Genomic DNA, 22,000 nt, shown 5'->3' on the forward strand with positions numbered 1-22,000 from the left:
AAATTCAATTTTGAGCTACATCTACTTAGAAAAATTAAAGAAGACTGAATGTAACATCACTCTTAACATTTTCCATTGCAGAAGTATGTTTATCCCCAGCGTATAAACTGCTCAGTGTCTATGACAAAACATTTCTCCAAATACAAAATAGTAATGGTTGCTATCTGTATAGGAATAAGATAATCCAAGTTCTTTTCTAAAAAAAAAAAAAAATCAAAGGTAAATTCAACTTTTTTGAATAAATCTTTATCTTAAAAAAACCAAAGTAGAATTAATTCCAGATAATTACAAAATAGTCTTTTATCCCATCATTATATAATAAAAAAGAAGCAGAAGAGGAAACCTTCCTATTTTAATGTACATGTAAAATAGGAGCTTCATTTTCCTTAAACTGCATTAATGAATACAGTAACTCTAGGAAATAAACTAAAAACTATTTCCTCTTTCTCAGGGTAAATATCAAATACTCTGCAATGTAAACAGAAGTAACATTCCAAATTGTTTTTTCTTTGCACTACAGGAATGCTTATATAATAACTAAGGGTGAGTAAATTACTTGCAAATTTTAGTATAAGAATATTCCTAGAAATTTATATGGAAGGCTTTAGAAATTCTGTGGACAATAGTGTTCTGATATGCTTCCATTAAATTTCTTTGTAGTCTCCAATTCAACAAGTGTTTACTGAGTACCTGCTACGTGCCTAACATAAAAACAACTTAAGCTGCCCTGTCCAGAGTCATTTTTAATCTCTAGTGCAGTAAGTGTCTATATATTAGAGCTCATTGCTAACGGGAGCAAGGTCAGGAGATCAGTTTCCTCTGCCAGTTAGCTAGTTTTTCTCTTTTGAATGACAATAGACTCTTCCCTTTACTAAGCTTCTAATGGGGGAAAACTCCACTATTAATCCCAAATACATGCCATGATCATTAACTTCGTGTACAAATGGCTATTCTTTAGACATGTGTGTAGAGTGTTTTCCATTTGTTTCTGTATATGTGACTGAGCAAGTCATTTTATTTCCCTGTGTTTGAGTTCAATCATCTGAAAACGGAAGCTATGACTTAGGTTATCTCTAGGGATCCGTTTGGCTCTAAAATAGAGTCTATATTTTCATAATTCTCAAAAGTTACTTTTGCATATGTTAATAGCAGCATTATTCATAACAGCCAAAGGGTGGAAATAACCCAAATGTCCATCAACTAATGAATGGAAAAACAAAATTTGCTACATCCATATATCATAATATTATTCAGTCATAAAAAACAATGAAGTATTGATACATGCCACAACATGGATGAATCTTGAAAATATTATACCAAGGGAAAGAAACTAGTCACAAAAGATTATCTATGATATGATTACATGCAAACTGATGATACGATTACATACAAACTGTACAACTCTGTGAATATACTCAAAACTACTGAACTGCACATTTTAAATGTGTGAACTGTATGGTATGTGAATTATATCTCAATAAAGCTGTTAAAAAGTGATTTCTATGGCCAAGCATGGTGGTTCATGCCTGTTATCCCAGCATTTTGAGAGGCTGAGGCGGGTAGACCACTTGAGGTCAGGAGTTCGAGACCAGCCTGGCCAACATGGTGAAACCTTGTCTCTACTAACAATACAAAAATTAGCTGGGCATGGTGGTGCATGCCTGTAGTCTCAGCTACTCAGGAGGATGAGGCAGGGAAATTGCTTGAACCCTGGAGGTGGAGGTTGCAGTGAGCCAAGATTGTACCACTGCACTCCAACCTGGGTGACAGAGCAAGACTCTGTCTCCAAAAAAAAAAGTTATTTCTAGTTCTTCTTATGGTAAGAATAAATAGTGCATTAAAAAGGTTTAAAACAGAACATACTATTCCATTGGGAATCCATTCTGATCATCACAGACAAATGTAAGTTTCTTAGGAAAAATAGGGTGAAGCCTTTGAGAGTTTCAAGAAATTTGGTTCAATTCTATTTTCAACAGTACTTCCAGCAAACAATTCTAGAGGTCATCTTCCAATATTGATGTGATGAAGTGCAATACAATGATACAGCACTACCTAAACTGTGCTAAGCAATCTTGCACTGATGGAAGTGAAAGTGCATTGTAAGCATAAGAAGACAAACTAAAAGAAAAGCAACATGCCCTTTACATCTGAGTAGTTTCATCATTAACAAAACAAAACAAACCCCACAAAACCAAAACTATCACTTTTTGGTTTTTTTTGAGACAGAGTCTTCCTCTGTCGCCCAGACTGGAGTGCAGTGGCGTGAACTCAGCTCACTACAATCTCTAACTCCAGGGTTCAGGTGATTCTTGTGCCTCAGCCTCCCAAGTAGCTGGGATTACAAGAGCATGCCAGCACACCCATATAGTTTTTGTTTGTTTGTTTGTTTTTCTTTTTGTATTTTTGGTAGACACAGATTTCACCATGTTAGCCAGGCTGGTCTCAAACTGCTGACCTCCAGTGATTCCCCAGACTTGGCCTTCCAGAGTGCTGGTATTACAGGCATGAGCCACTGTGCCTGGTCCTATCACATTCTTTAACTCCAAAATTTCCCTCATAAAATAAGTACCTTGAGTGGTATCATCTCTTATAGACAATGAAAATGACCTGCTCAAATTCATATATGGCCAACTAACTTAGTTGTCCATGTCTGTATATGTTTTCTGATGGCAAGTTTACCACTGGTTTGTACTGAATAGCTAACATCTTTACTTTTTCAGTAGTTTAAACAGGATGATCTTAAAATTTGAAAATATCCTCACCTAAGTTCATGTTATCTTCTTTATTTGGAGTAATTAGCAAATATTTGGGCTCCATGGGTAATTCAACCATCATGTGAGAACAGAGCCTAGAGAGATCTTATTTGTTCTGAATGACAGTGATGAAGAATAAATTCAGACACACAACCCATAGGCATTGGCCCAGATTTGAAGTGAGGCAGCTTTTAACTCCCTCCTAGACTGTGTTAGTTGAGGGAGGGGGCAGAGCCAGGAGTGCTACCAGAGTGCCAACAAGTTAGGAAAAACAGAGACTTCTAGATAAATTAACTGAAAGGTGTCATCTCCACAAGCAGTAGAGGGCTCTCTAACACCACAAAGAAACTCACAAGCTGGCCCAACATTACCTGGGTTCTTCCCTGGTGGACTCCCATATCATCCCCATGTTACTGATGTTTACGTTGGCAAAAGGGTATTCTAAAGACCAATGCTTGGGAAGAGTTGATGAATTCTACTGATAAGAAGCTTCAGTGAAACTTTTAGATGTTGGGCTACTAATAGATGTTTATTAATCCTCTTCCTTTAAGTCTGTTTTGAAGAAGAGCCACTGCAATTTGGAATTATGATGTGCTTCACCATCATCAAACAAATATTCGATAATACACACTTGATATCATTATTTGCTACATGAAAAAAAATAATTACATAGACATGATTGATTTCAGCTTCTCACTTTGGTAGACAAACCCAGGAAAGAACAGGATGTCAACACATGAAAGCAGATGTCAATGCACTGAAGTCAAATAATCTACATCAATCATTAGCACTCACAGGTTCATAACTTCATCTGCCATCGTTATCCCTTGTGGATATAAATTAAGGTCGTTTACTGGAAAGTTAGTCTTGCAAATTAAAATACTGCTATGAAAGTTGAGAATTTTGTCTTAGATATGACTCAGAGTTAAAACTTTGTATCTTAGCCTGCTTGAGTCTTTCTATACATAAAATAGAGATCCTTACCTACAGACCCACAATATCTAAGGGGAAGGAAACTCAATGAAATGAGAATTGTACAGAGTCTGTGGTACAAACTAAGCCTGAGATCTGACAAAACATCTCAGTGACAGAAGGTAAATTTAGTCACCTGCGAAAACTTCTATTTCAATTCTTAGTTTAATATAGTTTCTCCCTTTATTTCTGATATTATTTTATTTTTCTCAAGGAACTTTTTCAGATGGCAAGAATATCCATATAAGTTGATACACTATGTTGAGTTTTATTATTAGCTATAGGTAGTTTGTAAATATTTTAGTATTTTAAAAAATAACTGGGAGTGCCTATCATGGGGAGGGGGGAGGGGGGAGGGGTGAGGTATTGCATTGGGAGTTATACCTGATGTAAATGACGAATTGATGGGTGCTGACGAGTTGATGGGTGCAGCACACCAACATGGCACAAGTATACATATGTAACAAACCTGCACATTGTGCACATGTACTCTAGAACTTAAAGTATAATAATAATAAAAAAAAATAACTGGGACTGTTTAATTATCTCAATAGAGATAGTTAATAAGATCCTGTCTTTAAGCCATTTGTAGTGAATCATTAAGAACTAAGGACTTTAGAGAAGGTCGTAATTTAAACATTCAGCCTCTGCCATGTTTTTTTCTAAAGATCATCCGTTTCTAAACAGCCAACTCCATCCTGGAAACTCTACCAATAACATTCCATAATAAACAGATAGCAAGACACATTTTATTTCATTTTTAGTTTTTGACCTTATCTGTTATTCTCATCTTGGCTACAGATTAGCAGTAACAACGTATCTTCTACACACTCTCACAATATGCTAAGAAAGGCTAAAGAGGCATTTATGAAAATTGTAAGTAGACATTAGGGGACAAACATGCCCCTAATAAGATCATACACTTACACAGGATAATATTATCCATCTAGGCACATCTCTATTATTACTATGCTAATCATACTGTGTATTACTGAATTCACCACATGGTACTGTAATTGTCTGGTAATGTGTCTGCATCCTAACTGGTATGTGACCTCTTTGAAGGAAAGCTGTGTCTTAATTACCTTAGGAGTACTGGCAGTACAGAGCAGTGTTCAATCAAAGAGAAAATATTAACACTTTAGTATGTTTTGTTTTAATGGGTAAAACTGACAGTTTAGGAAATGAAAGCATCAATTATGAAAAAATCCTCACATAAGGTCAGATATTAAATATGCTATTTGGAGATGTTGAGTAGTATAATGCTAGATTCCTACATATGCCAGCTGTCACAAGCTTTACACGCACTATAATCATTAACTAGAATTTAGATCAGTGTTTCTCTATGGGTGGACCATCTGCATCAGATTTAGGAAGCTTGTTAAAATGCAGATACCTCCAGATTTGGATGCAGTGAGTCTAGGGAAGGAGGGCAATGGGAAGGATTTGATTTTAAAAATAAGTTCCTTAGGTAATTCTCATGTACTCAAAGTATGAGAAGCATTGAACTCTCTGCTACATACAAATAGTGAGCATGAATTTCTTTAGCTGCTATTTAAAGCTACTCTTTTACTCATCCAGTTTCAATGTAGTTTCTATTCCTTGGTGCTCTTAAACAGAATGCAACAAAGCACTCATTCTAAGAATACTACTAAGGCTCTGGAACCTTCCTGCTTCAGGCCCATAACGGTGGGGAGAGTCAGCAATAGTCATCATTACCATGAGAGTCACAAAAATCAATAGCCAAAGATATCAAACTGGGATTTGAAGAAACAATTACACGTAAGGGCAGGAAAGTTTTCCACATAAATGCTAACATTCACAAGGCACGCTTAAGAAAGACAACTGCACAAACCTGGTCCTTACCTTCAGGAGGTTTATAATCAAAGGTAGGTACAGGCTGGCAGTAAAGATTGCAGGGAAATCAGTCAAATTAAACTCTAAGAGCTGGGCAAACATTGCCGCAGTGAATGCACGTAGCAGCGCTCTTCAGAATGGTAATGCAAAGAAACAAAAGTAGCAACTCAACATTCTTGAATGCAAATTCAAATTATTCCTCCATTTATTCCTACTAGGTTCATTAATCATGACTAAAAATACAAAATAATTTCCAGGAAATAATGATGGTTTTATTTTAGCCTTAATAGTTTTGACTGCCTAAACAATGTTTTCACAGTATAAAGATCTATTTTCTTAACCGTTTTATAGCATCAAGTGGCTATCACAGAGTTCAGTACTAGCGAATATTCTTATCTAGAATACAATTCACTTAAAACCCTTAAGAACTGATGTCATTATAAAGGGAAAAATGTCTCCAACTTTAAAGTTGGAAACCAGATCAAGACTCCACAAAGTGTTGTAGTCTCTTACAAGCTTTAAGCATGCGGACATTTTCACTGAGTTCATTTAGAAAAATTTTAGATATATTTGTAAACTACTTTCTGCTCCCTTGGATTATTAATTTTTACAAAAGCAACTCTTCGGACACCCCCATGAGGTTCCCATGACGGTGTCCTTGTTAGTACAGTGAAGGAAAAATGACTATACTGTTTTATTTCACTGTAAGTATCTGTAGAAACCATTTTACAAATAAACAGTGTTTTAAACCTTATTTTTCATTGCTAAAACAAAAACATTCACTGAAATATTTGTGGCATGGTTTTTAAAAATGAAGTTAGTTTTTGTCTAGTTTTTTTTTCAATCCTCAAATGAATCGCATTTACTATTTGATTTTTAAATTTTTTTTTTTTTTTTTTTTTTTTTTACTAATAAAACCTTCTATAGTTTTCCTAAATGAAACATTTCTATGGAATGAAATGCCACTGCATGTAAAGCAGTTGAAGTTGAAATGGGACAATATGATTAGCAAAAGTAATTTTTAAAATCCTAAAATGTGACCTTGGGCAGCCCTGAGGCCCTCTCCAGTCATACATTCTTCATTTCTTAGTTCACCAACAGAGTTCTTTTTTATAAGCCCCTTTGTTTAAATTTACCTTTCTCTGCAAAAAGTATAACTCCTTCGCTCCCCCCAGCCCCACAATCTGTATTATAATCATGAAGGAACAAAAACAGTCTTGCGCTCAATCATTCTTACCAAGCAGTTTTAAAAAATGCTATTTGTGTAATAAATCTGTCTGGACTTATTGAAGGGGAAATGTTATCCTTAATATTTATTCTCACATATTATGATGTACTTATTGATGGAAAATCCTTGCCTAAATCTGAACTCCAGAAGAGAAGAATATTGTGATGCATTTTAAAAATGTCTTCAGTCTATCAACATCCTTTAAAATAGCCTTAGCAGAGACACTGCTAAGAAGCTGATTCAGTTTTTATTATAAACTCACTCACTATACTTCTCAGTCTATGTTTTTCTTCAGATTTCGAAGGTATTTTCTTATATTCATTTCCATTCAGAGAATATAACTAAATACAAAAACCAAGTGAAAAAGATAAATTGGGCAAAATGTCAGTAAAAGAGCAGTATAATATTTAATTTTTTCTGTTCTTAGGGAGGAACCATATGTACAATGGACTCTACACAGTTTGCAGCATGTTACTAAAAGATGCCAAGTACTGGCAAAGTTATATGGCTTGATACCACTCAAAAAATACATAGCAGAATAAAATAAAATAGGAATGAATACTACCTTTGCAGAGGCATGATTTCACAAGCCATTCTCGTATGTAAATTTGCAAGGGAATCTCACAACTGTCTCTTCCACGGCAAGTTTGGTCGTCTGTACAGTGAACGTCTTCTTACAGTGGCTAAGCTGGCTTGGGGGCATGAGGCTGCACCGCACGGCTGGAGAAACAACTTGCTCTGCAGTTGGCCAGTCTGCTGCTGCTCTCAGCCTCCAAACTTCTTCAGGCAATGCTATTTTATTGGCTGCTTCTCTACATTTACACTGCAGTCCACTTTGACCTTTTGTTCCAGGGAAGCAGCTGAACCACCCGGCCAATCAGAGGAGCAGCTGCTGCAGCACTAAAGGCGCTCCTCCTCCTCCCCCGCACCCTACTCCTTCTGCTCCTCAATGGTCCCTCCTCCTCCTCTTCCTCCTCCTCCTCCTGCTCCTCTCCTCCTGCTCCTGCTCCTCAGTGGGCTTGCCTAGTTCTGGTAACTTGAAACTTTCCTCTGAGCAGTTCCACAGACAAGATTTTCAGTCTGGGGCAAGCAACCAATAAGTGCAGCAAGAGCCAAGAGTCCTGTACTTCTCAACATTACAGAGACTGCCAGCAAGGATTCCATTTGTCAAGGAAAGACACTGCCCACGAAACTAAAGGTTTCTGTAGCAGAAGGCAAGAGTTATGTTGCGTCCCCTTTCTTCCTTAAAACAAAACAAAAACACTAGCCTTGAAAGGCGTGAGACTTTTCTAGAAGGAAAGCATGCCTCTAGACCCTTGCCCTACCCACATGTATTTCCTGCTGATGTTTGTTTACACTGCGGTGGTTACTAGTCGCTGGTGACATCACCCAGGGCACGTAGTTCCACTTCTGGGGAGGATACGTGCCCTAAGTCTCTGCCCAAGTTCTTAAGGGATCAGAATCCACCCTCATGAAAATTGTTTCAGCTTATTATTTCTGCATTTTAGTCTTATAAAACTGAATGTGTTTACACAGTTATTTTTCTCCGTGAACATCAACAGCATTTTGGGGAGGTTGCTTTTTATTTATTTATTTTTTAATAGGTAACACAAAATCAGTTTTTCCATAAAGTCTTCTAAATGTCTGTTAATTATTACCTTCCCGTTATAATTTCTTCTTTGATGTGGAATACCAGGGTGTTATTTTTAGGAACATAATTCCTAACTCATAGATTTTATACATTGTAAGAAAAATAGCAGAAATATATTTACATGAGATTTTTTTCACATCATGAGTTGTAAAAAATTACCACATAGTCCAGACCATCACTTCCAGTATTAGAAGGAACATGACATTCCGAAACAGTCAGGGCTTGTAGGCACGAGGTATCCCCTTCCTCTGTAGCTTTTCCCCAATTTTATATAGACCACTCATAACTCTGAATTTAGAACACAAGGTCCTATTTATTATAAGGCATCTGCTTTTCTTTGCTATACCTGCTAATAAAAACATTTTCATTGTCTGACTAAATAATCTGTGTTTATGAAAATAGATTTGCCATCCTAAAACTATCTTCATATATAATGATAAACTATCAGTAACTAAAATCAGCTTTTTAAAACAAAAGGAGTTGATTTAACCCCAAACTTATTTAAATTGAAATTGTCTATACTTTTTTGATTCTAGATTTACAAATTCTAATTTGATTTTCTAGTAACACAACTTAGTTCTGCATATTTGCATACCTTTTTATTTAAAAAGATGACTTTAACTCTTGCTCAACACTTTATTTATTAATTTATTATTTATTTATTTTTGAGATGGAGTCTTGCTCTGTCACCCAGGCTAGAGTGCTGTGGCACAATCTCTGCTCACTGCAACCTCCGCCTCCTAGGCTCAAGTGATTCTCCTGCCTCAGCCTCCTGAGTAGCTGGAATTACAGGCGCCTGCCACCATGCCTGGTTAATTTTTGTGTTTTTAATAGAGATGGGGTTTCACAATGTTGGCCAGGCTGGTCTCGAACTCCTGACCTCAGGTGATCCGCCCACCTCAGCCTTCTAAAGTGCTGGGATTACAGGTGTAAGCTTAACACTTTAAATAGCTGCTTGAGGTAGAAAATCACAATTATACATCATAAGATCTATTTTATTGATGAGTAAACTTGGTACTAGAAAATAACTTGTTCATATTTACATGGAAAGGTAGTGGCAGAACAGAAACTGGATTGGAGATTTCTCCTGTCTACTCTGGAACTCATTGCTATATAGAGGAACTGCGGAACCACAGTGCTGGCTCTATTCTGTGTGAATTTTTTTTTTTTTTTTTTTTTTTTTTTGAGACGGAGTCTTGCTCTGTCGCCCAGGCTGGAGTGCAGTGGCATGATCTCAGCTCACTGCAACCTCTGCCTCCTGGGTTCAAATAATTCTCCTGTCTTAGCCTCCTGAGTAGATGGGATTACAGGTGCTTGCCACTATGCCCTGCTAATTTTTGTATTTTTAGTAGAGAAGGGGTTTCACCATGTTGGTCAGGCTGGTCTTGAACTCCTGACCTCGAATGATCCGCCTGCCTCAGCCTCCCAAAGTGCTGAGATTACAGGCGTGAGCCACCGCGCCTTGCATGAATGTTTTAAATATCTTATAAGATACAAATATTTTCAGAAATAGTTAACATTCAAGTGACAGAAATATTTTTTGTCCTTTCTGAATTTTATGAACACATTAATACTACCTGGCTAAAATAGACATAAAAGCTCAATAATAAAGAACCCAGCATTAAAAAAAAAATGTTAAGTTGAACTACAATTTACACTCAATGCATTCAAAATACATTAAACTGAATTGCAATTTACATTCAATATTAGATTTCACATATATTTCCTAATACATTAAGTTGCCCTATCAACATTCCTCTAACATGCCATATTACATAAAATGTCAATGTTTTTTTAAAAAAAGTAATTAATGCTATAACTCTGTAACTACATGTTTTTTCAAGTCTCCATCATTTATAACAATTCCTCTTTCTTGTGTTTTTTTTAATCTATTTTGGGGGCATTATTTGACAATCATTTATGAATCTGTACCTGATCGCAGCCCCTTCTCTCTACCCCAGCCACTGCCAGAGTTCTGGATCACTTAAATACCTTTCTTATTTCTATTTCTAACATCCTCTTGTCAGTGCATAGTCAGGGAGTGGGAGTGCCATTCATGACCTCTGTCATTTCTAATTTTTCAAACACGGTATTTCAACTGCATTTCCCTGGCTACATTTCCCTTTCACGGAGCCCCTTAATGTGCGTCCCTCTTAACCTCCAACACTTCTCCCTCTCCCATTCCTCTGCCTTTTCACTTCGCTCTCTGTTCAGCTCCAATTGTTTTGTGATATCCACAGAGGATAGCCTGCAATCAAACCAACTGGCATGTAGGTTTAAAAAAAAAAAAAAAAGCACATTCCTGACCCTCCTGAGCTTCCTTCTTTCTCTCTCTCTCTCTCTCTCTCTCTCTTTCTTTCTTTCTTTCTTTCTTGAGATGGAGTCTCGCTCTGCCGCCCAGGCCAGAGTGCAGTGGCGCAATCTCCGCTCACTGCAAGCTTCGCTTCCCAGGTTCACGCTATTCTCCTGCCTCAGCCTCCTGAGTAGCTGGGACTACAGGCACCCACCACCACGCCTGGCTAATTTTTTGTATTTTTAGTAAAGACGGGGTTTCACCGGGTTAGCCAGGATGGTCTCGATCTCCTGACCTCGTGATCCACCCACCTCGGCCTCCCAAAGTGCTGGGATTACAGGCGTGAGCCACGGCACCTGGCCTAGTTATTTCTAAAATGGATTCCCTAGCATCTCCCACTTCTTCCCCCTTTATAAGTCCTGCCTGCTGGGCTGTCTATTGCCAGAGTGCTAAAAATTACAAAGAAAAGTCTCATAACTTGATAACTAGTTATACTAAAAATTCATAATACTTAACCTTAGTTTGAACCACAATACTGTGTTGCAACCTTTTTTATTATCTTTGACTGTTCACTGCATTCCCACAGCAACTGCTTCAAATCTTCTCCGGTGCCACAAACCAGAACCTCTCTCACTCACTAATTATTTCACCTGCCAATTGACTGAGAAAGTCAAGATCATCAAACATAAGCGAGTGCCTTTGGTCTTCTCTGCTCCACCTACCACCCCCGTTCCCATTCCAACACACATCTTGCCTCATTCTTTTTGACTTCCTCTTGGTTTAGGAGAAAGGGTCCTCACATATAGGACTCAAGCCTCTTATCTGTGTATTGGATCTCATCATTTTCTCCTTCCTCTGGAAGCAGCCTGGTCTCTCTCCTACATCTTAGATCTGCCCCTCACTACTCGCTTCTCCTCCCTTATGACAGGCAACCAAGTGAGTGGTATTAGAAAGTGCTTCTCAGCAGTCCTATCCTCTGGTACTGCAGAGCTATTTTCCTCTTCCTTCCCACTTACAGACTTCCACCAAGTCTATCTCTGCTGCCTCCACTTCCTCATAAATTACTTGTTCCTCCATCCCATGCCAATGGATTTTGACCTTTACCACTTTTCCAAAACTGCTTTTAAGGCCATCAGGGGTCTTTTGACCACTAAATCCAAATGTCTTTTCTTAGATCCTCTCCTACTCTTGACTTTTTGGAAACACTCACCTTCAGTTGGTTCTCTGTGATCTTTTCCGGGAATTCACCAAACCTTCCTGATCAACATTCGCTTTTTATTTCATCTGTCTTTCCTCTTCGTTTAGCTCTGCCTCCAAGACTAACACCATTCAATACATGCATTCAATAAGTTGGGTGCTGGAATTACACCTCTGGGGACTGGATCCTGACTTCACCTCTGACAGGCAGTGCAACCTTGGCAGGTTGTTTAAAAGTTCTGAGGCTGCTCTAAGGAATAAATGAGACCATGCATGTACAATACATAGAATAGTGCCTGGCAAATAATTAAGTGCTCAGTAATTATTAGTATTATCAACCCAGTCAAACGTTCAAGACTTCATATTATCTGATCTCCAAATTTCTCTTCCTCCTGGTCCTTCTTGATAATGATGTTATTATTCCCTTTGTGAATCAGATTCAAACCATGAGTCATCTTTACTTCTCCCTCCTCTCCTACCTTCAACCAGTCTATTGATTGCCCCGTCATGTTTCTATAATCAATCTGTCTAGGTTATCTGTACTCTCAGAATAACACAATAAAATGTGTGCCACCATAGCACACATTTCACTATTAGTCAATTTCCCACCATGCTTGTGATCTGGTAAGTTTTGTACTCAAAAACTTCAATAGCTCCCAACTACCTCCTACATGAACCCCAATCCTTTTAATATGATGATTAGAACACTCCACCTATTAACCCCAATTTGCCTCTCTGATTCAGCTGCTTAAACCTCCCCTGAGGAAACAACTCCAGACATGCCTGGGTCACTATTTTCAAACCTGCCCTGAACTTTTCTATCCTAAGTATTTGTTCATGCTGTTCCCTCTGTCTGGAATATTTTCCCATTTCATTCCCTTCAGGAAAAATCCTACCTGTACTTTAGGTCTAGGCTAATTGAAAGAAATCTTCTTTTGTTTGTTTGTTTTTGAGACAGGGTCTCTCTCTGTTGTCCAGGCTGGAGTGTAATGGCAGGCATCATCACAGCTCACTGTAGCCTTTACCTCCTGGGCTCAACTGTGCCTCCCACCTCAGCTTCCTGAGTAGCTGAGAACACAGGTGTGTGCCAAAATGCCTGGCTAATTTATTTTTTTGTAGAGATGGGGTTCTTACTATGTTGCCCAGGCTGGTCTTGAGCTCCTGGGCTCAAGCAGTCCTCTCACCTTGGCCTCTCAAAGCGTTCGGATTACAGGTGTGAACTACTATGCCTGGCCAAAGAAATCTCTTGACCTTTTAAAGTCATGTAGCCCTTTGTATCGATGATATTTATCTTTTTTTCCTGCACAGTTTTATTATTATTTGAATCTACTGTATATATTATCTTCCTTTTGGAATGCAAGTTTTCCACAACAGGAACTATATCTTTCCTGCAGCCCTGACACAGAACACTCAATAAGTGCAGAATGAATTAATGAATACATCAATTACTCTTCTACAGATTCTGAAGTATAGCTCCGTTTATTAGATTTAAACTTATCAAGCAATATTCTACCCACTTTTTAACATTTTCCACTGTAGAGCTACACATAAGATAAACTAGATGCCACATGTAAGTTCAAATGAAAAATAATACTAACAAATAACTGGCTTAAGGAATAAACTACCTGGGTTATACACTGATGTGCAATCACAGATGTGCTAAAAGTAAGATTCTATCCAAACCTTCTGAAATCTTTTAATCATTCTACATTATCCAGTTTCTCCCAGGTTGTCAATTTCCTTTTCCACATTTTAGCTGGCTTGCAGATTTCTAATTTTCTTACATAACTTCTTCAGCAGATTCCAATTGTTTGGCAATATCTGCATTTGCTCTTGTCCTATCAAGAGCAACAAAAACCATGTGGCTGTGTTTCTTTTAATTTCAACATCAACTGAAAACAACCAAAGAACCAAGAACATTTCTTGGCCACAGTAATGTATTTTCAGATATTGTTTTAAAATCAGATAGGTTTATTTCCTAAGATATAATGATATATTAAAATAACTTATTTCTTACAAGTTTGATAAGAAGGTACTTCTAGCCTGAGCAACATAGTGAGATCTCATCCCTACAAAAAAGAAAATTAGCAAGGTACAGTGGTGAGTGCCTGTGGTCTCAGCTGCTTGGGAGGCTGAGGTGGGAGGATCGCTTCAGCCCAGCAAATTGAAGCTGCAGTGAGCCATGACTGCACCAGTGCACTCCAGCCTAGGTGACAGAGTGAGTCTCAGGCAAGAGTTCTTCCTCATATTCTTGTCAATCTTTGTAAAACACACTAAGGAGCAATGCACTCCAAAAGATGCATGGTATTCATAAATGGTAAGGACTAAATCTAACATGAATTATTTAGAATCATGAAGCCAAGACTTTTAGTGCACATATAATTTAGATATTCTGGTGTTGTTATACAAGATCCTCAGTAAACTAGTTTTCCAACAAACTGTGTTAAAACACTAGTGGATTTCGGGGCTTACAGGACAATATCATCGTCATTATCAACAACAGCGAAATGTCAATAAAAAAGGGAGAAGAAGCTGGAGGAGTACGTGTAGGTAAAGCAACAAGTATTTATTGTGAATTTATGCTGTGCTCATTTTAACAGATATGGAAATGAAGAAGTCAATTAATGTGAATGCTCAGCTAGTAAGTGGCCGACATGGAGCCAGTATCTAAATGCCAGTATCCATACCTTTTCCACCATTCAATAGCCCCTCAAGATAATAAAGTATTATCCTTACTTACTGATAAACATATTGTTAGTTGGATATGGGAAATAAAGAATCCTTTCTTCTCACCTGAGGTTTATATTTAGGGGGGTGTGTGTGTGTGTGTGTGGGTGTGTGTGTGTGTGTATGTATATATTCAATAATGGCTGCACAGTCTTACATAATGGCTGTCTGAACACTGAGGCATACACTGGACCATAACAAACTTCTGCTACTGAGTGGCAGGAGCCAGTTGAAGTGGAGGAAGGACGTGGTACGGGTGGGGTGTTAGAGGAAAGAGGAAGGTGCAAAGAAAAAACAGATGGAAAATCAAGTTTTAAATTGTATTCTTGATTGTATTCCTCTTTAAAAAACTAATATATGGAAATAACAGGTGGTTTGTGAGTTGTTTTATGTAAGCAAGCTCAAGTATTTCTTAAGAAATCATGACAAAACCATATAAAAATCTTGTTTTAGAAAACAAACAATGATACTCAAACAAGCTGAGGCTAACAGGAATAATGGATTTCTAGTTAGGTACTACTATTTTGTTGAGTAACAGTGAAATAAATACGCTTGCATTACTGAAGGCCAAAATAAAAACAATAAAATCATTGTAATTTAATATGTTTCCTCATTTATTTATTAGATTTATCCAGTGTATATAAGATTGCAGAAGAAAAATATCCCATAGAGATAGAAATTATATCACTGTTTTTCCAAAGACACCCCTCTTTAATTCTGATGATGTATCTTGCTTTTAAAATTGACACAGGCTTATTTCATTAAACTGTATCTGAGTAGGCTTGCTGGACTCCCAAATGGCTCACAGTGTTCATTGATTTGGATTCTAAAATCTTGTCAAGCTGTCAGTGAAGACGGAGGGAAGAGCTACTAAGAGAGGTGGGGTTTAAAGGCCTCCATAGCTGGAAGTGCACGATTCAGGGTTCCTTTCTTCACCAACTAACTGGCTCCAACATTTCAAACACAGAAAATAAGATTCAAAACATTCCCCAGAAGGATTAAGTACTGATTTCAAATCAAAAGACAAGCATTTATTCATGGTACATGAAGTAGCAAAGTTGTACAGAAATTCATGTGGATGCTGTTTTTTTTTTTTTTTTTTTAAGTGAATTTCTTGTAAGAACTGAGGGACTATAATTCTCCATAAAAAGTGGTTAAAAATAAAATTTTCGAGACAACTTATGTAATTGTTCCTCAACTTTCTGGGACAGGGAAAAATCCACAGTTTTGCCAGATGGACTCTCAGTTAGTGATTATTGCCAATAAATAAGTGCTTCAAGCACATTTTCCTGGAATGGGACTCTCTGGGCATGACTTTCTCCAAATCTCCCGTGGGAGTCCGGATAATAGTGTTTCTGTTTTCATAAACTAAGTCATGTCCCACACAACAGCTGCTACCACACCTGAGATCAGCTGCCTTAAATTGTCCCCGTGAACTTTCACCTTGTTAAATGATATTTCCTGACAGCGGAGAAGCAGGCTTTAGCAGGGCTTCCTCAGAGAAATGTCAAAACTGTTTAGTGTGATATGGTAACCGACTGGCTGATTCTATGTCCATAAAACATAAAATAAACTCTTTATATTCCTGAGACATGACATACCAAGCACAAGCATAAAAATCTCTTAATGTCAATATACTGGCTGGTAAAATTAATTTGCTTTAACACCAAGTGAAGTGTTTTTATTTGAATTGACCCTGTAAATAAATTAGTGAAAATATATTTAAAATAAAAACAAGGGGAAGTAAAAATTATTTGTGTTATCAAGAATAAGTCCAGGAATACAGCTAACAAGGGAAATGAAGGACCTCTTCAAGGAGAAGTACAAACCACTGCTCAAAGAAATCAGAGAGGACACAAACAAATGGAAAAACATTTCATGCTCATGGATAGGAAGAATCAGTATCATGAAAATGGCCACGCTGCCCAAAGTAATTTATAGATTCAATACTCTTCTCATTAAACTACCACTGACATTCTTCACAGAATTAGAAAATCTTTTTAAAATTCATATGGGAGCAAAAAGGAGCCCAAATAGCCAAAACAATCTCAAGCAAAAAGAACAAAGCTGGAAGTATCATACTACCTGACTTTAAACTACACTATAAGGCTACAGTGACCAAAACAGCATGGTACTAGTATACAAACAGACACATACACCAATGGAACAGAATAGAGAACTCAGAAATAAGACTGCACACCTAAAACCATCTGATCCTCAATAAACCTGACAAAAGCAAGCAATGGGGAAAGGATTCCCAATTTAACAAATGGTGCTGGGAGAACTGGTTAGCCATATGCAGAAAACTGAAACTGGACCCCTTCCTTACACCTTTTACAAAAATTAACTCAAGATGGATTAAATATTTAAATGTAAAACCAAAAACTATAAAAACCCTAGAAGAAAATCTTGGCGATACCATTTAGGACATAGGCACGGGCAAAGATTTCATGACGAAAACACCAAAAGCAATTGCAACAAAAGCAAAAATTGACAAATGGGATACAATTAAACTAAAGAGCTTCTATGCAGCAAAAGAAACTATCATCAGAATGAACAGACAACCTACAGAATAGGAGAATATTTTTGCAATCTATCCATCTGACAAAGGTCTAATATCAAGTCTATGGGAACTTAAACAAATTTACAAGAAAAAAAACCAACCCCATTAAAAAGTGGGCAAAGAACATGAACAGACACTACTCAAAAGAAGATGTTTATGTGGCCAATAAACACGAAAAAAAGCTCAACATCACTGATCATTAGAGAAATGCAAATCAAAACCACAATGAGATACCACCTCATGCTAGTCAGAATAGTGATTATTAAAAAGTCAAGAAACAACAGAGGCTGGCAAGGTTAAGGAGAAAAAGGAACACTTTTACACTGTTGGTGGAAATGTAAACTAGTTAAACCATTGTGGAAGACAGTATAGTGATTCCTCAAAGATCTACAACAGAAATATCATTTGACCCAGCAATCCCATTACTGGGTATATACACCCCAAAATATAAATAATTCTTTTATAAAGATACATGCACATGTATGTTCACCACAGCACTATTCACAATAGCAAAGACATGGAATGAACCCAAATGCCTGTCAGTGATAGACTGGATAAAGAAAATGTGGTATATATACACCATGGAATGCCATGCAGTCATAAAAAGGAACAAGATCATGTGCTTTTTAGGGACATGGATGGAGCTGGGAGCCATTTTACACAGAAAACTAATGCAGAAACAGAAAATCAAATACCAAATATTCTCAGGTATAAGTGGGAGCTGAACGAAGAGAACACATGGACACTGGGAGCAGAACAACATACACTGGGGCCTACTGGAGGAAGGGAGAGCATCAGGAAAAATAGCTAATGCATGCGGGGCTTAATACATAGGTGATGGGTTGACAGGTGCAGCAAACAGCCATGGCACACGTTTACCTATGTAAACCTGCACACCCTGCACATGTACCCGGAACTTAAAAAACAAAGAAAAGTAATGAATAGCACCTTGGTGAGTTAAAGGCTTCTGCCTTATTTTGTTCATTAAACATTTTCTTTTAAGAGTATTTAAAAAAGAATAGATCCTATTTTAAAAAATTACAGTATTAGTCCCTAAAGTGTCAAACTCCGACTGCATTTTAGATGACCTGATTAAAACAAAAACAAAAACAAAACGAAACCAAATATCTAAAAATTCCACTTAAAAGTCCAAGACTGAACATGGTGGCTCACGCCTGTAATCCCAGCACTGTAGGAGGCTGAGGCAGGCAGATCACCTGAGCTCAGGAGTTCAAGACTAGCTTGGTCAACATGGTGAAACCCCATCTCTACTAAAAATACAAAAACTAGCCAGGCGTGGTGGTGGGTGCCTATAATCCCAGCTACTCGAAAGGTTGAGGGAGGAGAATCGCTTGAACTTGGGAAGCAGAATTTGCAGTGAGCTGAGATCACGCCACTGCACTCCAGCCTGGGTGATAGAGTGAGACTCTGTCTTAAAAAAAAAAAAATCCAATTTATTTATTTTATTAATTTAATTAAATTTTACGAGAGAGAGTCTCACTCTGTCACCCAGGGCTCCATCTCCCAGACTCAATCAATTTTCCCACCTCGGGCTCCCAAGTAGCTGGCTCTACAGGTGCACACCACCACGCCTGGCTATTGTTTTATTTTATTTTATTTTTTCTGTAGAGATAAGGTCTCACTGTGTTACCTAAGTTGGTCTCAAACTCCTTCACTCAAGTGATCCTCCTGCCTCAGCCTCCCAAAGTGCTGAGATTATAGACGTGAGCCACCATGCCTAGCAAAAAAAATCCATTTAAATTCAGAAAATTAGACTCAGTGCATCAAATAATTGTTTATATGTTTATATTATCTTTTCTTAGTGTCATTCATGTATAGAGCATTATTGGAATTTGAAGCCAAACATCTTTTTTTCCTCATTGAATTCTGGTGAGGACATATATAAGCAGAAAAAAAAAAATTACGAATAAATTAGGAAATAAGTTAGACATAAATTAATGAAGCAAGCCAATAAAACTAATGAATCCCCAAAGAGGCAGTGAAATTAATTCACTATTTATATAAAGAAAACGCATTGTAGTAAGCATATCACTATGCATATCAAAACATTATGTTTTACACTCCAAATATATACAATAAAAGTACTAAGTAGAAGAAAATTCATTAAAAACAAATGATAATTCCACAATAATTCTCCAAAATACTACTTTAAGAAGACAACTTTAAAACAAATCAATCCAATTTTAAAACTTTAAAAACAGTCCAGTGAAATAATTTTAACAACTGTAAATACTTCTGGAAATAATATCATGCTAGACTTCAAATCACTGTTTATAAAACAAATAGTACAGAATTTGGCCGAACCAAGTGATACCTGAATGAATACTTTGTTAATAAAAGTTTAAATGAGATACTATTATCTCTCTCTTCCTTCCCTGTCCATTAGTCTATTACCACCACTGTTCTCTTCCATTCCCCTTCATCCTCCCTTTCCTGCATTTAAATTTGTATTAACCTCTGCATTATAGCTTCTTTTTTTTTTCTAGTAAATTTTACTTATTTTGGTCTTGTTCACCTTAAATTCAGATTGTACAGAATGGATCTCCCCAAATACTGCTTTAATCATGTCACAAAGCTTTGATTGCTTTTCAAAGCTTACAATGTAAAATCTAAATTCCATACATGCTCAGCAGGCCTGGTATTCTCCTCCTCTACAGACACATACATGGACTGGGGGCCCAGCTGAATGACCCACTCTGCCCCCTATCATGCCCTGCTTTCCCATCACTAGTTTTTGTTCAGGTCTTTCTCCTAGCCTGGAATATCCTCCCTAGCTCATACCTATCCATCAAAACAAAACTCATCCTTTCTCAGCTTCTCACACACTGCCTATTCTGATTTCTCCATTCAGAGGATTTTATCCATCTAAATGACTGAAGTCACAATTGCAAGTCAAAAAGCAGTTCAGTTGTCACTCTACCTCAGTGGTCCCCAACCTTTTTGCCACCAGGGACGAGTTTTATGGAGGACAACTTTTCCACGGACTAGGATGTGGGTGTTTCAGGATGATTCAAGTGACATTTATTGTGCAGTTTATCTCTATTATTATTGCATTGTAACATATAGTGAAATAATTATACAATTCATCATAATGTAGAATCAGTGGGAGCCCTGAGTTTGTTTTCCTGCAACTAGATTGTCCCATCTGGGAGCGATGGGAGACAGTGACAGATCCTCAGGTATTAGATTCTCATAAGGAATGTGCAACCTAGATCCCTTGCATGTGTAGTTCACAATAGGGTTTGCATTTCTGTGAGAATTTAATGCAGCTGTTGGTCTGACAGGAGGCGGAGCTCAGGCAGTAGTGCTAGTGATGGGGAGAGGCTGTAAATACAGATGAGGCTTCACTCATTCACCTGCCACTCACCTCCTCCTCCTCCAGCGTGGCCTGGTTCCTAATAGGCCATGGACCTGTACCAGTCCATGGCCTGGGGGTTGGGGACCCCTGCTGTACATAATTTCTCTAAAATATGACAATTAACACTTCCTCCTTGAAGTATTTGTCATCCATCCTTGACTTAAAACAAAAATTTTTTTGCATTATAAATTATACAGTATATTATCATTGTAGAAAAAATTTAAAAATACAAAGATTAAAGTTGAACACAATCCCATTGCTTCCATATCCAGTGTTTAACAAAATTCTATACTCTTTCATTGTAAAAAAATTGATAAATAAAAGATAGGACAATGTGAATGTACTTAATACCACTGAATTGTGTACTTAAAATGATTAAAATGGTAAATTTTGTGTTATATATATATTACCACAATAAAAAGATTATGCAGTATGTACTATTTTGTAACATTATTTTTCATTTAGTAGTCAGTAATACATTTCTGTGACATTTCTAGTTCTTAAAAGTACTTTTAGTGGTTACACTGTATAGCAGAAATTCTCGAATTATGGCCCAAGTACCCTTGGAAGTTCTTGAGACTCTCTTGGGAGGATCTGCAAGGTATAAAAATTGTCATAGTAATACTAAGATGTCATCTACTTTTTTACACTCTGATTCATTTATGAACGTACAGTCAAGCTTTCTAAAATATGGCAACAGATTTAATGCAGAAGCAGACATGAGAATCCAGCTGTCTTCTATTAATATTAAGCCAGTTGTTACAGGTTGGCAAAAATATAAAACAATGAGATCTTCTCACTCTTTTTCATTTAAAAAATGTAGTTATATTTAATAAATGGGCCAGGTGCAGTGACTCATGCCTGTAATCCCAGAACTTTGGGAGGCTGAGGTGGGTGGATCACCTGAGGTCGGGAATTTGAGACCAGCCTGACCAACACGGTGAAACCCCTCTCTACTAAAAATACAACAATTAGCCGGGCATGATGGTGGGTGTTTGTAATCCCAGTTATTCGGGAGGCTGAGGCAGGAGAATCACTTGAACCCGGGAAGTGGAGATTGCGGAGAGCCGAGATTGTGTCACTGCACTCTAGCCTGTGTGACAGAGCGAGACTCCACCTCAAAAAAAAAAAAAAGATGATTATTTTATCTTATTTTTTTGAAACGAAGTTTCACTCTTATTGCCCAGGTTGGAGTGCAATGGCACGATCTCTACTCACCACAACCTCCGCCTCCCAGGTTCAAGTGATTCCCCTGCCTCAACCTCCGGAGAGGCTGGAATTACAGGCACGCACCATCATGCCTGGCTAATTTTGTATTTTTAGTAGAGACGGGGTTTCTCCATGTTGGTCAGGCTGGTCTTGAACTCCTGACCTCAGGTG

General features: G+C 37.6%; 1 protein-coding gene across 35 annotated transcripts in view; it reads right to left on the reverse strand.

The window, feature by feature from the left end:
- Window positions 1–22,000, reverse strand: part of FAM13A (family with sequence similarity 13 member A) — a 371,035-nt gene that overhangs the window by 90,771 nt on the left and 258,264 nt on the right. For 6 of the 35 annotated variants that reach the window (XM_074040150.1, XM_005555412.4, XM_074040149.1 and 3 more), the window contains exon 1: window positions 7,376–7,601. The exons of the other annotated variants lie outside the window; for them this stretch is intronic. In XM_074040150.1, coding sequence (XP_073896251.1) covers window positions 7,376–7,404 — 29 coding nt within the window. In that variant the 5' untranslated portion in view covers window positions 7,405–7,601. Of the gene's footprint in view, window positions 1–7,375; window positions 7,602–22,000 lie in introns of those variants that run through there. 35 annotated transcript variants of the gene reach the window in all.

Source organism: Macaca fascicularis, chromosome 5, assembly GCF_037993035.2.
Source record: "Macaca fascicularis isolate 582-1 chromosome 5, T2T-MFA8v1.1".
In the NCBI taxonomy this organism is placed as follows: domain Eukaryota; kingdom Metazoa; phylum Chordata; class Mammalia; order Primates; family Cercopithecidae; genus Macaca; species Macaca fascicularis.